Source organism: Hyalella azteca, unplaced genomic scaffold (genome assembly GCF_000764305.2).
Source record: "Hyalella azteca isolate HAZT.00-mixed unplaced genomic scaffold, Hazt_2.0.2 contig7681, whole genome shotgun sequence".
Taxonomy (NCBI): Eukaryota; Metazoa; Arthropoda; class Malacostraca; order Amphipoda; family Hyalellidae; genus Hyalella; species Hyalella azteca.
This window is the reverse complement of record NW_025937800.1, coordinates 42,662-58,378: the sequence shown is the minus strand read 5'-3', so window position 1 is coordinate 58,378 and position 15,717 is coordinate 42,662. Positions and strand designations below refer to the sequence as shown.

At 36.6% G+C, this 15,717-nt stretch overlaps 1 protein-coding gene across 1 annotated transcript in view; it reads left to right on the top strand.

The window, feature by feature from the left end:
• The first annotated feature begins 309 nt into the window (after window positions 1–309).
• LOC108664698 (uncharacterized protein DDB_G0283697) overlaps window positions 310–15,717 on the top strand; it is a 21,723-nt gene continuing 6,315 nt past the window's right edge. The window contains exons 1-9 of the mRNA XM_018151362.2: window positions 310–541; window positions 10,142–10,384; window positions 10,802–11,110; window positions 11,324–11,436; window positions 11,640–11,757; window positions 12,308–12,507; window positions 12,964–13,064; window positions 13,629–13,778; window positions 14,883–15,058. Of these exons, the coding sequence (XP_018006851.1) occupies window positions 497–541; window positions 10,142–10,384; window positions 10,802–11,110; window positions 11,324–11,436; window positions 11,640–11,757; window positions 12,308–12,507; window positions 12,964–13,064; window positions 13,629–13,778; window positions 14,883–15,058 (1,455 nt within the window). The 5' untranslated portion in view covers window positions 310–496. The remainder of the gene's footprint in view (window positions 542–10,141; window positions 10,385–10,801; window positions 11,111–11,323; window positions 11,437–11,639; window positions 11,758–12,307; window positions 12,508–12,963; window positions 13,065–13,628; window positions 13,779–14,882; window positions 15,059–15,717) is intronic.

The following is a 15,717-nucleotide window of genomic DNA, read 5'->3' as shown; positions in this document are numbered from 1 at the left end:
GAGTCGTAATCGGTTGTGCGATTCAAAGCAAGCACATGTCAGAAAATATAAATCAGTACTTACTGCAGTGAGTGACAGAGAGCGCATTTTCTCGTCGAATAAAACGTAAAGTCACGGACGGACAGGGAGACGGATGGACAGACGGACATGGCGAGAGCACAATAGTGCATTTTTTCCACAAATGAGAAAATGCGCTAAAAACTTGTTTTTTTTTACCTAAAAAAAGTATAACATAACAGATTATGAATTTAATGTAATAAATAGTAATTTAATCGAAAGTCTTGGCATCGGTATATTTTTAAAATGTATTTATTTATTTTTTTTGAAACGTTGTTGGACGTTTTGCTCTTCACTTTAAACGTGACCTCATGTTTCAAAAGGGAGCGAAGTGACGCGGACGTGATGGTTGTCGCTTTAACTGAGCTGCTCAAATAAATAATTTATCGTCTTTTTCCTCTTGCAAGCATTTATTGTTTTGTTTACTTTTATTTTTATTATGGCGGATGAAGTGGTTGACATCGGGAGCTCTGAGGATGAAATCGTGAGTATATTATATAGTATATACATAGTGGCAAAGCAGAGAGTTTTTTAGACTCTCCCTCTTCCCTCAAGTTCATTTTTGATTCCTAAAAGTAGACCAGTAAAGTATCATGGATACCAGCATTATCATACTTAAGAAATTGGTTTAAATCTTGAGTTGTTAAGGAAATTAAAAATGAACTGATTTCAAAAAAGCTCTGGTTTGCCACTATGAATTATGCCATCATCATCCGTCACATCCGATCTCTCTTAGGTTAGAGACTTAGCCTGAGCCTACTTAGGCTAGGTATTTGAATGTTGAAATGAATAACATGACACTGGTATCAGAATACAATTTTAGGGATATTGGTTCATATATTCAGTATTTATTCATTCTGATCACTGAACAGTTGTAAAATACTAAAATATATGGTGAATATTGAAAAGTAAAATTAAGTAGCTAGGTATAAAGTTTTTTGATCCAATGTGACCACTGACCACTCACTCCGCCTGACCAGATTGTAATTTCACCTATTTAAACTAGGGTAAACACACCGTATTCTGACATAGTGGGTAATTCTGATACTTCTTGAGTTTTTCCTTTATAATATTAAGCTTTGTCTTAGTTCCACGCATGCGCATAGTGGCAAACCAGAGCTTTTTTGGAATCAGTCCGTTTTTAATTTCCTCAATAGGGCTAACTCAAGATTTAAATCAATTTCTTAAGTATGATAATGCTGGTATCCATTCAGGCCATGGTCAGGAAGGTGCAGCGTGTACGCCGGAGGTTTGTTTTGGGATGTACGCCAGTACGCCAGGGAAGAAAGTTGCCAATATGCTTGCTAAAAACGGAAGTGTAACCCTAGCCAATGCTGCATGATCGACACAGGCACACGTACTTTACGATTGATGCCTGGCGATCGTCACAAACACACGTGCTTTACAATCTATATAGCCGATGCCCAATGATCAACACTGATGCGTGCTCTTTGCGTTCAAAGTGGCCGATGCTTAATGATCGACACAAGCAAATAACACAAACATGGTAACACTAACAACATGGTATTAACAACACAACACACAAAATATCACTGCACTCATCACAACATATCACTATAAAACACATAACACACCCTAACATGACATCACAAGATCACATTATAACATAACATATTATAACAAACAATATCATAGCACAACATATTACAACACAACATAATGTAACAAAATTACATAACTCAATGCACTGTAACACAACATAACATAAATAACAGCATGACACATTGTAATGACATGACACAATACATTATAACATAACTAATCATGATATAACGCTATACATCGTAACATAACATAGAACAACAAAACAAATTATACTCTCTGACAGGCTTTAAATAATAATGTTTTTTCATGGGTCACATTTTTAATTTTTTAACCTATTAGATATGCAAACTTTTTAAATCTTTCTATTGTATTACGTAGCCTCAGCATTAGGCCTTTAATGCCCATTGACAGAATTTTTCTATGTCAAATAGTTTTTGAGTTTTGGGAGTTTTTGTTAAAAAAACAAAAAGTGGTCTAAGTTACCCCGGGAGTCTAAGTTACCCCAGTTTACGGTAGTGAATATTGATATTTAATAATATTAAATATAATCATCATCATGTCACATCTTATCTCGTCTCATGCCTTGTCTCATCTTGTCTCGTCATCTCACCTCATGCCTCGTCTCATGCCTCGTCTCATCTCGTCTCATCTTGTCTCATGCCTTGTCTCATCTTGTCTCATGCCTCATCTTGTCTTGTGCCTCGTCTCATCTTGTCTCGTGCCTCGTCTCATCTCGTCTTGTGCCTTGTCTCATCTTGTCTCGTGCCTCGTGCCCTCGTCTCATCTCGTCTCGTGTCTTATCTCATCTCGTCTCGTGCCTTTTGTCGTGTCTCGTCTCATGTCTTGTCTTGTGTCTTGTCTTGTCTCATCTCGTGTCTCCTTTCATCTTGTGTCTCATTGCATGTCTCGTCTTGTCTCATGTCTCATCTCGTGTCTCATCTCCTCGTCTCATGTCCAATCTCACGTCTCGTCTCATGCTTGTCTCCTCATCTCATGCCTTGTCTCATGTCTTGTCTCGTGTCTCATCTCACATCTTGTCTCATGCCTTGTATCATGTCCAATCTCATATGTCTCGTCTCGTGTCTCATCTCCTCGTCCCATGTCTTGTCTTGCGTCTCATCTCACATCTCGTCTCATGTCTCGTCTCATATATTGTCTCATGCCTTGTCTCATGTACCCTCTCATCAGTCTCATGTCTTGTCTCATCTCNTTGCGCCTCTCATACATCTAGAAAGTTGCCACTCTCATACATCTAGAAAGTTGCCGCTCTCATACATCTAGGAAGTTGCCACTCATACATCTAGGAAGTTGCCACTCTCATACATCTAGAAAGTTGCCGCTCTCATACATCTAGGAAGTTGCCGCTCTCATACATCTAGCAAGTTGCCACTCTCATACATCTAGAAAGTTGCCACTCATACATCTAGAAAGTTGCCACTCTCATACATCTAGGAAGTTGCCACTCTCATACATCTAGAAAGTTGCCACTCATACATCTAGGAAGTTGCCACTCTCGTACATCTAGGAAGTTGCCGCTTTCATACATCTAGGAAGTTGCCACTCTCATACATCTAGAAAGTTGCCGCTCATACATCTAGGAATTTGCCACTCTCATACATCTAGGAAGTTACCACTCATACATCTAGGAAGTTACCACTCATAAATCTAGGAAGTTACCATTCATAAATCTAGGAAGTTGTCACTCTCATACATCTAGCAAGTTGCCACTCTCGTACATCTAGCAAGTTGCCACTCTCATACATCTAGGAAGTTGCCACTCTCGTACATCTAGCAAGTTGCCACTCTCATACATCTAGGAACTTGCCACTCTCATACATCTAGCAAGTTGCCACTCTTGTACATCTAGGAAGTTGCCACTCTCATACATCTAGCAAGTTGCCACTCTCGTACATCTAGGAAGTTGCCACTCTCATACATCTAGCAAGTTGCCACTCTCTGAATCGTGGCTGGCAAATCCATAAAACCACGGCTCGAAAAATTTAGTCGCGGCTTGCCAAGTAGATATATTCCATGCCTGTGCACAGTGATTATCCATGATATTCTACTGGGCTATTCATAAGACTCGAAAATGAACTTGAGGGAAAGTCTAAAAACTCTCTTCTTTGTCACTATGCGCATGCGTAGATGGTTGAAATATTGACGTCATACTATTCCGTGCCAGCCGCCAGATTTCCGCAAAAAACTAGGTTTGGCAGGAAAATGTTAAGATCCTCAGAGCGGAAGTCCACATCACCCAGTGAGAACATCGAAAAATGTGTCAAAGTTGATAGTTGACCTTGCTCTACCAAATACTGATAAACTGTTTGTGTTGAAAGAATATTATGGTTTGAGACTTTTAAATAAGTCTGTGAATATATCACGAATCCTCTAAGTATACGTACTGGTATTTGCTGATTTTAAGTGGTAAATAAATTAATAGATGATTAGGTTAAGAGATGGTTGTAGACACATAAAAACTAATCCCGATACAGCTCAGAATTAGACACACACAGCTTGTTCTGAGCTGTGTTGTATTCCAATACAGCTCACACAGGGCGTCGGAATTGCAAATTACGGTTTTGATGCATTGTCAGAACTCTTCTCACAATATGCCAAATTTAGTCACACAGCGTCTGAATTCAGCAATTTTGTAGATTTGAATTCTAAAGGATTTAACACGTTGGCCGCGATTGTTGATTTGGACCAAATGCAGTGCGGGCGATAGGTTCAAACTTGTATATCTTTAGTTACCCAACAGATAGCAAGGAGAAAAGTTGTGTGCAGCTCTGCAGGGTATGTTCTGTCATTGTGTCGCGTAAAATTGGTGACCGTATTTGGTGCACATTGCTCAGGGTTGAAATTTGTCATTATTCCTGGCGATGTGTACCAATTGAAGCCATGCCTGTCGTGGCTCATATTGGCACACGTCACCTAGCGTAATCACTTCTAATACTGTGGGTGATGTGTACCAAGCAAAGAAATGCATCTATGGCTCATATTGCCAAAAAACGGCTAAAGTTGTCACTTTTATTACTGTAAGTGATGCGCGCAAGTAATGTACATTAGTTTTGAGTCATAATTGCACACATTATGACTCAAAAATTATGTGTGCATAATTGCACACGTTATGACCATCTCATAGGTTTTTGTGAACAATGTATATTGCACTTGGAAATTAGTATGGAAAGAGATTGGTGTCCAGATTTTCATAATCCTGAATAAAATTGAGCGTATTTACATTGTTAGTTCAGTTATATTTGCCTTATATAGATCATTCATCGTATATATTGTCTTGAGCTTCTGTTACACGCAGCCACTCAGAAAGAGTAAAATCAGGATGTAGATGTCAAATTAACAAGTGGGAAAGAGGACAGCACACTTTGATTGAACCAACTAGAACTAAGACCAGGATGCGCTGCCATGAATGCTACATGCTCTCAGCAAATGAGGGAAGTGCTGTAACAAAGGTGAAACTCAGAGGGTAAAAAAATACATTGGTGACTGTGAAATTCATACATGTGTATTGCACATTGGTGACTGTGAAAGTCATACATGTGCAATAATTGTTTTACAATCAGGTATGAAATATAATGATGTTGGCAATGCCCAATTTTGTAGTTTCAGATCAATAAGAAAATATTTTATTTTCTTTTCATGCAAAGATATATATATATATATATATTGCTTTCAGCAATGGTCACAAATTTCGGAATTTTTGTATGACTTGCATTTGAAAATAAAACTGTTTCTCTAAGCAGTAGTTGACTTCAAATCATTCCCTAACATGCCTATTGGATAGTATCATTGAAATTTTAAATTTGAAAGAGTAATAAGATTTTATAAAAATATGCATTTTTCATAGGAACGTACCACATGTGTACACATCGCGATTCTGTTCATTCCCTAACATGCCTATTGGATAGTATCATTGAAATTTTAAATTTGAAAGAGTAATAAGATTTTATAAAAATATGCATTTTTCATAGGAACGTACCACATGTGTACACATCGCAATTCTGTGAAATACAGTGTGTACATTTATGTCGCACATCGCGGCCAACGTGTTGAATAAATATGGCAACAGTTTGTGACATTTCATCATTGCTGGTGCTTAGTGTGGTGTTTTGAGTGACATAAACCAATCAGTACTCAAGTTGCGCATACGGTGATCTTTTTGTAGCCATTCATTTCTTGCTATGTCCTTAAGGGGATTGTCTGGGTCCAGGAAAAACTTCTACATTTATTAACCAATCTTCCTGAAATTTCACACACATACCAAACTTTTAAAATAAAAAATAATTTGCTTGTATGAATTTTTGGGAAAAAATGGAAGAAAACAAGAAATTAATAGAAAACGTCAAAATAGGGGGTATTCTAAAAAAGTTTCTAACTTGAGCAAATCATAAGCTACAATGTCGAGACACATATCTTTCGATTTGTAACCACATTATCTAGCGACTCTAGAGGCCTGATTTTTTATTTTCCTCATTGTTTTTCTTTCATGTGCATTTGTCTCAATTTATACACATTGTGTGCATTGTAATTGTGTACTACATGATTAAGTCAAACAGTGTTAGTTTTCTCATGACATAAGTCTTGTTTCAAGTTGTTTGAGGTTTGTTTGGTTGTTGTTCAGTTTATGTTTAGTATTGGTTAATTGGTTTGAATCAAATGAGAACAGTGCAGTCAGTAACTCAGCCACCAGGTACTAGTCAGTGTGTTTAGACTTAAAGGGTAGAGTCTGGTAGATTTATAGGGCATGAAACTAGTAGATCTATTGATAGTGTTGTGTACTGTGCCATCAGCTTCCTATCTGTTAGGCGACTCTTCAATGTTTAGAAGATCTGCATTCCCAAAGTGTTGTTGTATATTGAAGCCAGTTAAATGGTCAATATATAGCTTGTTACCTTGCTCCATACCTACAAACTTTACAAAGCTAATGAATTGACTTATCAATAATTTAATTGCTTACCCAAAAGTCCCAAAGTGGTAAGCACCACCTTTGCAATTCTTGAAGGTAATAACTGCCCTTTTTAGCCATGCTTATACTGTTATTGTTAGTGGGCTAATTGCAATGTAAAAAATAACATTTTACAAAGATAAAAAAGCTGAAAAAATAGAAAAATAAAGAAATGCAAAAAAAATAATTGATTTTTTATTTTTTTAGATAAAAAATATCAGCAACCCTGCATTGGCATCTTTTGAGGATCTTCATCAGCCATCTTGACCTTACATTGGCATACCATNAACCCTGCATTGGCATCTTTTGAGGATCTTCATCAGCCATCTTGACCTTACATTGGCATACCATTGCGGTCTGGAAGGTGTGGCGTGTGCGCCGGAAGCCCATTTTGGGATGTAAGCCAGCACGGCAGGAAAGAAAGTTCCCAGTATGTTTGCTAGAAAAGCAAAAGTGCATATTTGACCAATGTCTAATGATCGATACTAAGGTGCATGCTTCATGATCGATTCGGCCAATGCCCAACAATGATGCATGCACTTGCGTGATTGATGTGGCTGTTGCTCAATGATCGACATAGATGCCCACGCTTTACAGTCAATGATCAACACGGATGCATGCATTTTACAATCAATGTGGCTAATGCTCACGCTTCACGAACGATGCAGCTTGATTGACATGTATGCACAAATTTCACGATCAATGTGGCTGATGCCAAATGATCTATTCTGATGCTCATGCTTCGCGAAGGATGAGTCATAATTGACATGGATGCACCCATTTTACGATCAATGTGGCCGATGCCCAATGACCGATTCTGACGCTTTGCAAATGTGGCATGATTGACATGGAAGCACGCATTTTACAATTTATGTGGCCAATGCTCTTGCTTCACGAATGATGCAACATGATTGACGTGGATGCATGCATTTTACATTTGATGTGGCCAATGCCCAATGATTGATTCTGACGCACATGACTTGCAAATGATGCGGCATAATTGACATGAATGCATGCATTTTATGATAGATGTGGCGATGCCCAGTGATCAATTCTGATGCTCACGCTTGATAATCGATTTGGCCAATGACCAACTCATGTTCTTTACGATTGATGTGACAGATGCACGATGATGAACTTTCTTTATGATCAATGTGGCATAACACAACTCATAGCACTAAATAACATGACATTACATTATAACACAAGACATCACAACAAAAATTATAACACCACATATCATAACAACACCACACATTATAGCACAACATATCATAACCAAGTGCATTATAATACATCCTAACATAACCCAAAATATTGTAACAACATAAAATAACATACTATAATGTAACACAGCACAATGTAACATAACACTTTACATTATAAAATAACATAAAACATTGTGATATAACACTATACATTGTAATATAATATAGAACAATACAACAAACTATACCAAAACGTATAACAGAAGCACATTGTAACACAACATATCATGATACAATGCATTATAAGACATTACTAAACCCAACACATCATAACACATCACAATGTAACACCACAGATTATAACACAACATAATGTAACAGGACAAATAATAATGCAACATACTATAACAGAATACATTTTAACACATCAAAACAGAAAACAGCACATAAAACAAAACATAAACCATTATAACACATGTCACTACAACAATCATTATTACACTACATAACACAAAAAAAAAAAATTATCACACATTATAACAAGGCACAGTATAACATAACACATCACAACACTTATAACAGGCTATTTGGGTCTGTCGTTGAGTGAGGTTGTGCGTTGCTCGTTCCCGAACTTTCCACGCTATTTGTACTGTCAGTGATGGCAAGTGATGCCGAAAGTGAGTCTAGTTCCACCTGCTCCGTGGCATCCGTTGGTGTTGGCAGTGTCTCGATGAGGGAAGATCTGGATAAAGTGAGCAAGATGCTATCCTTCCTGAAGAACTTCAGCCCTGAGAAGAAGAAAGCGGGACGACAGGCGAGATCTGGCAATGTTGTTTCTTCCAATGCCTTTCAATGTATAGTGTTATGATGTTTTATGTAATGTTATAATGTGTGGTGTAATGTTGTGTTAAAATGTGTGAAGTACTGAAGTTGTGTTATTACAATATATTGTTATGTTGTATCATGTTACAAAATGATTATGTTATGTGGTTACAATGTGTTCTTTTATATTATGTTGTGTTATAACATGTGATGTTACATTTTCTTACAATATATTCTGTTATGTACTGTGTAGTATTGTGTAGTAATGTGTTGTGTTCTTATAATGTGTTTATGCCACATTGATCATAATGCACTTGAGTCAGTGTTCATCATCAGGCATTGGTTACATCAGTTGTAAAGCGCGAGCATCAGAATTGATCATTATGCATCGGCCACATTGATCGTAAAATGCGTGCATCCATGTCAATCGTCAGTCATCAACTACATGGGTCGTAAAGTGGGTGTGTAAGTGTTGATCATCTAGCATCGGCCGCATTGATGGTAAAGCGCAGGCATCTGTGTTGATCATTGAAGAACAAGCGCTTCAATTGGTCAAGTGTGTGCATCATTGTTGGTCATCAGGCATCAGCCAAATCAATCATAAAGCGCGCTGGTCAGTATTGATCATTGGGCATCAGTCAGAGATACACTTTTGTTTTTCTAGCAAACATACTGGCTACTTTCTTTCTTGGCGTGCTGGTGTACATTAAAAAATAAACCTCTGGTGCACACGCCGCACCTTCCAAATCGCGGCGACCGGGACGCCAATGTAAGGTTGAGATGGCTTATGAAGATCCTCAAATGACACCAATTTCTCAAGCTTAGAGGCCATATTCTACAGCCTGGGACAGCTATACAGTTTTTTCTGCTGAATGCAACATAAAGTATTTAGTATTTATAGCATTTCTGTTGCAAAGTTCCATCAAAGAAGTAGGCTCAAAATGTACCTTAGAATTTTTCATGACCCAATGCTAGAAATTTTAATGCATGTGTTACCCAAATCTAATTTTACCCTAAAAACAGTCAAACAGCAACACTAACATTTCTCTTTACTTTAGTGGCAAGTGAACATGTGCAAATGAAGTCTGACCACTCTGACGTGACTGCAACTATGAAAAAAGTTGAAAATTTTATGAAATGACATGTTGGCAAAGTGCGAACCACAATTTTTTTCAATCAAACAAAAATACGTGACATTGGAGCCACAAGTTTTCATACCTACTGAAATTATGATATTAGAGCCATGATACCAGTATTTCAGAAAAAAGTAGGACTGTTCCTGACCTTTACCAAGGCTCTATAGGCATCTTGTAGGATTTCATAAAATTGTAAAATTCATTAAAATGGCTGCAGGAATGGCGAAATTGGTTGAATTTCAAAACCAATATCTAGAAAATGTTTAGCCTGACTAATAATGAGTTTAATTATGAATAGTAGTATAATCTAAAAGAAAAATTTTGTTCTAAATTCTGCATTGCTTGGAGTTTTGTATTGAATAATTTATGTTTGAAAAGTAATTTTTTTACAGGATAACATCTTTGGCTCAAACCGCTCAAAATCAGAAGAAGACATCCAGGTTGTGGCATGCACAAGTAAAACAAGTTTTGGAACAAGTCACCAGCTACCATGGTCTTCAAGTTATAATGATTCTTCCTCTCCTGGATCATCTAAATCTAGTATGAATAATGGATCAAATTTAAAAGTCAATAGAATTTTGCCACCTTCAAGCAGCCGCCAAGAAATAAAGTCAATCATTCGGAATTCAACCCAGGTATGCTTCTCTTATAGCTCTCATTATGTAACATTTGCATTTTATTTTTTTAATTAGAAATAATTTTGTAACCACTTGATTTCTTTCCAATATACTTGGAGCTCTTGATCAAAAAGAGTATCTTCATCAATATAAAATTTGTTATGAACTGCTGGTTTTTAATCATGTTTTAGCATAGAACTTGTAAGATAAAGATTAATGTTCTAATTTTCTGAATTAAAATTCTATTTGCACATAGGAATATTTACATTATTTATTCTCTTTCTTTTTATGAAGCATTATAATTTTTTAATTCTAATATTCTTTACTTTTTTTATATATTTCAAGAGAATTGAGAGAGAAATAAATGCACCCCTGCAAAATGAATCAGTCAAGGGATTTGCTTGTTCTAACCAGTACTTCCTTTGCCACTCTCAGTCATCCATAGGACAGTTCTTAGTTCAAGAAACTGTTGATGAGAGAAGGAAGAGAATTCTTGAAGCACCTTGCCAAGATGAACCTCGTCACAAGAAATTGAAAACAAGTCAGTCAGAAGGATCTAAGAAACCTGATGATATTTCTGTGCTGCCAGTTTCTGGAGATTCAGATTTGGGTCCTGAGTGTAATACCAGCAAGAAAAAAAATCACATTGAGGATCTTCCAAGTCCTGTCAATAATTCTGATGTCTCAAATGCACCACAAAAGTCTGATGATGAATCTCATCAGATTAAAGACTCAGTTTCTAAGGTGAGTAGCCTTGCAAATAGATGATGAACTTCTAAAGTTTAGCTGTATTATTTCTGAGGACATTATATATGTGAGGGATGACTGACAATGTTCATTCCTTTCTCTTCAATTGTTGTTGCTATCTTTTGGTAATGATAAAATTCAAATATATTATTATTTCATGTTAATCTATTTATGATAAAACCATTTTCCAAATGAATTAATCAATTTCAGTTTATTGAAAAATGGGAATCTGTGAAAGGTGCAAAAGATAAAAGTGACAAGAAGATTGAAGAAAAAATTTGGAGATACTTCTACTTGGCCCACACATCCTTTACACATTCCAAGTAAGTTTTCTTGCACTTCAAGGTCTTCAGATTTTATTATGATTTTGTTCAAACTACAAATTTCCTGGAAGCATTCGAATTTTAATATGTCATGTATTCAATTATTATATTGGAGTGTTAACTATATAAACTTTTTAATGTGGAGTGATGTATTATGATTTTGGCATTGTGCAGATGTCAATTTATTTGTATATATTTTTCAGGTTGTTTCGGAGGAACATTGAGACAGCCATGAACCGCATTAATTCTGACAATGTTTATGTTCTGATCAAAGACCTGCTGGACTGCCTGAAGAGTTATAAAGATGTTCCTTACCAAGAGGTAATAACTTATCTTTGGTGATATTGCTTAATTTTATTTCAGTCCTGTTTCACCAAGGAAAATTTAAATTTCCCAGCCCCCAATTGCTTTAATGACATTCCACTCAATCCCATTTTGTCTTTTTCAACAAATGACATTCCCCATCAATCCCATCTCCCATGCACATTTCCATCACTACTATGTGCCAAAATCCCAATTACATTAATTTTATTTGAAACTGAAGTGATGGTATTTGAAGGGTGACATATTTACCTCAGATTTAGATTGGAAATGCTACTTAGCACCCATTTTGGAAATTGTGATGAAAAATTAATATTTAACTTATAAATAAATTATTTGCTTTTACTTCTATCACATAATGTGTTTTACCATTTTGCATCTTGTGAGTGTTTTTGTGCTTCTGTACATAAATATGCAATAGATTGAAACATGGTTGCCTGAATTTTGTTCTACCTCCTGAAGAGTTTTGAGCTTACTTACTATTATTACATTAAATTCAAATGCATGCTAAAAAACTTTCTATAATGCCACCGTTTTTGAATGCTTGTAGCCGTCTCGTGACAACAATGTAACCACTGAAGCCTCTTGTGAGCCTCCGAGACCTCTTACTGAAGAGGAGGCCAAGACTGAGAAGAAGTTGCGTAAGATAGAGAAGACTATGGCCAAAATTGCTGAGCAAATCAAAGTGTTGGATGAAGCTGAAGTAGATCTGGATGATGAAGATAATTCAGCTTATCTGGTGCAGGAGAGGTGATTATACAATTATGTATTACGTTATTATTGTTATTATTACTTGTATAATTAAATGTTCTTGTTTTAAACTTGGGCAATGATTCCTCTTATGTAATTATCAGTAGATGGTTCTTGAGCTTCTATTTTTAATGCCATTGCATAATAAATGGTAGTAAGAGACAACTTGGTGGAAATACATGCAAGTGGTGCACATGTAATTATTTATGGTGTTTGATTGCATTTAAAGTTTAACATAATTTATGTATTCTGCATCATTGGAACTGTTTGTCTATTCTGTATTTGGGTTGTGCATTTAAGCTTTTTTGTTTCCATGAGGAAAATTTCAAATTTGTAAGGATAATTTTCTGTATTTTATTCAAAGATTTGGAGCTTATCTTTTTTCATAACCAATTATTTTATTTTTTTGGGGTCCTGGCTCTTTTTCTGATGATATTTTTGGTATCTCCTGCCCAGACTGAAGGCCCAGTTCATGAAACTGGACGACTATTACTGCAGACTGGCAGGCTGCTCTCGGTCCACTGGCAGACCTCTGGAGAAGCGATTTAGATACCAAGGTGAGAATGAAACTAGTGATAGCTCTTTTTTTGCTTGACACATTTTCGTCAAGTTAAATTAAATTAGGAAGTTACCACTCATACATCTAGGAAGTTGCCACTCTCATGCATCTAGAAAGTTGCCGCTCTCATACATCTAGGATGTTGCCACTCTCATACATCTAGGAAGTTACCACTCATACATCTAGGAATTTGCCACTCTCATACATCTAGGAAGTTACCACTCATACATCTAGGAAGTTACCACTCATAAATCTAGGAAGTTACCACTCATAAATCTAGGAAGTTGTCACTCTCATACATCTAGCAAGTTGCCACTCTCGTACATCTAGCAAGTTGCCACTCTCATACATCTAGCAAGTTGCCACTCTCATACATCTAGCAAGTTGCCACTCTCATACATCTAGGAAGTTGCCACTCTCATACATCTAGCAAGTTGCCACTCTCATACATCTAGCAAGTTGCCACTCTCATACATCTAGCAAGTTGCCACTCTCATACATCTAGCAAGTTGCCACTCTCCTATATCTAGGAATTTGCCACTCATTTCCCATGTATGTGCAGGTTCGCGCTATCCTGAGATAAATCAACGCATCAGTGCATGGATCAACAAGCACAGGGAGTTCCCAGATTACCTCGATGTATTGAACCTTGTGAAGAAAGTTACAAATGAATCTGCTCTCCCCCTGCGTCCTGAGACTGTGCGCGTTCAAGGTAAAAATTTATTGAGAAAATCTGTATTTTTGAGGCACAAACCTGTTGAAAATATATTTGTATTCTATGTAAACACCTAGTGGTTGTTCTTGGTAAAACCTATTGCAAAAATCAGTGTATATTCAAGGTAAAATCTATTGAAAACATCAGTGCGTTTTCAAGGTAAGAACCTATTGAGATTATCAGTTTGTGTTCAAGGATCTTACTGAGAACATTATTGTATTCAAATTAAGAACCTTTTGTGAAGATCAGTGCATGTTCAGGGATCTTACTGAGAACATTAGTGTATTCAAGTTAAGAACCTTTTGTGAAGATCAGTGCATGTTCAGGGATCTTACTGAGAACATTATTGTATTCAAGTTAAGAACCTTTTGTGAAGATCAGTGCATGTTCAGGGTTCTTACTGAGAACATTAGTGTATTCAAATTAGGAACTTTTTGTGAAGATCAGTGCATGTTCAAGCTAAAAGCTTATTAACAACATCTGTGTATTCAAAATAAGAACCTATTGTGAAGATCAGTGCATAATCAATTAAAAAGCTCTCACTTATATTTGCCAGGAGACGTAAATTAATAAAGTTCTGATTAATTTGTATATAACTTGAAAAACGTGTATGACACTTTGTGCAAGTAATCAAATTGCTTTAGTAGTCTTTAATGTTATATTGTTGAGGTTACTTTTTCCAAAGAATTTTAAAAGATTTGTGGAATTTGATCACACTGAGAATAATTGCTGGATTTCGGTAAGGTAACTATTTCCTTTCAGTTTCTGCTAGGTGTTTAGCTGAACAAGAATGATTGTTGTTAAAGAAACAGCCTCCATTCCAATCTTTATATTGTTTATTGTGACAAAATTACATGCGTGATCAACCCATTCCCTGACATCACAATATGCACGCAACAAATCGTTAAACTCTTCATTTGCTGGCTAGTTGAATGGAAAACTATGTTCAGCTATTGATTCATATGACTTTGATAGGTTATAGATTCTCTAATTGAAATAAATTGTCTGTGTGAACTGTTTAAGTTTGAAATGGCCTCATATGCAACTTTCAGTGTGAGCCAGCCTTTAAAAAACCAGCCTCAAGAATATTGTCATTTGCAGCTCAAGAAATATTCCGAGACGTGGGCAAGATGCTCAAGGAGCGCCGTGAGAACGACGATCTGTACAGCATCTACAGCTACTGCGACTCCGACGCCCCTGACCCTGCCACACAAAACCCTGAGCTCGCCGCCATTCTTGACGAGAACGCCGTCGTTGCCAGCAATAAACTTTCCAAGGTAAGCCTCTTGCCAGCAAGAAACTTTCCAATGTAAGCTTTGTTTTTCATATAGAAAATTGTTCAAAAATTTAGCTAGGTATATATTTTTTGAATAATTTAGTTTGATAATATAGTCGTAGGTCGTCATAGTGGCAAACCAGAGCTTTTTTAGAATCAGTTCATTTTTAATTTCCTTGTTTACTCAAGATTTAAACCAATTTCTTATGTATGGTAATGCTGGTATCCAGGATACTTTATTGGTCTACTTATAGGACTCAAAAATGAACTTGATGGAGAGTCTAAAAAACTCTCTGCTTTGCCACTATTTAGGTCGTAGCTAAGTTGCTAACTTTAGTAACTTATACCCAAATGTAATTCCTAGTAGGCTAGTCTTGAGTTGATGTGATAAGGCCCAGTGTGTTAACTGTTAAAGTTCAGAGTACCAAGAATCCAAGATTCATAGTGGCACTGGCAGAGCCGCAGAGTCGCAGAGCACAGATCTAGTATGGAATATATCTACTTGGCGAGCCGCGACTGAATTTTTTGAGCCGTGGTTTTATGGATTTGCCAGCCGTGATTCCATTTCTAAGAGCCGTGATTCCTGTCTCTTATACACATCTAGATGTGTATAAGAGACAGCTCATACATCTAGGAAGTTGCCACTCTCATACATCTAGG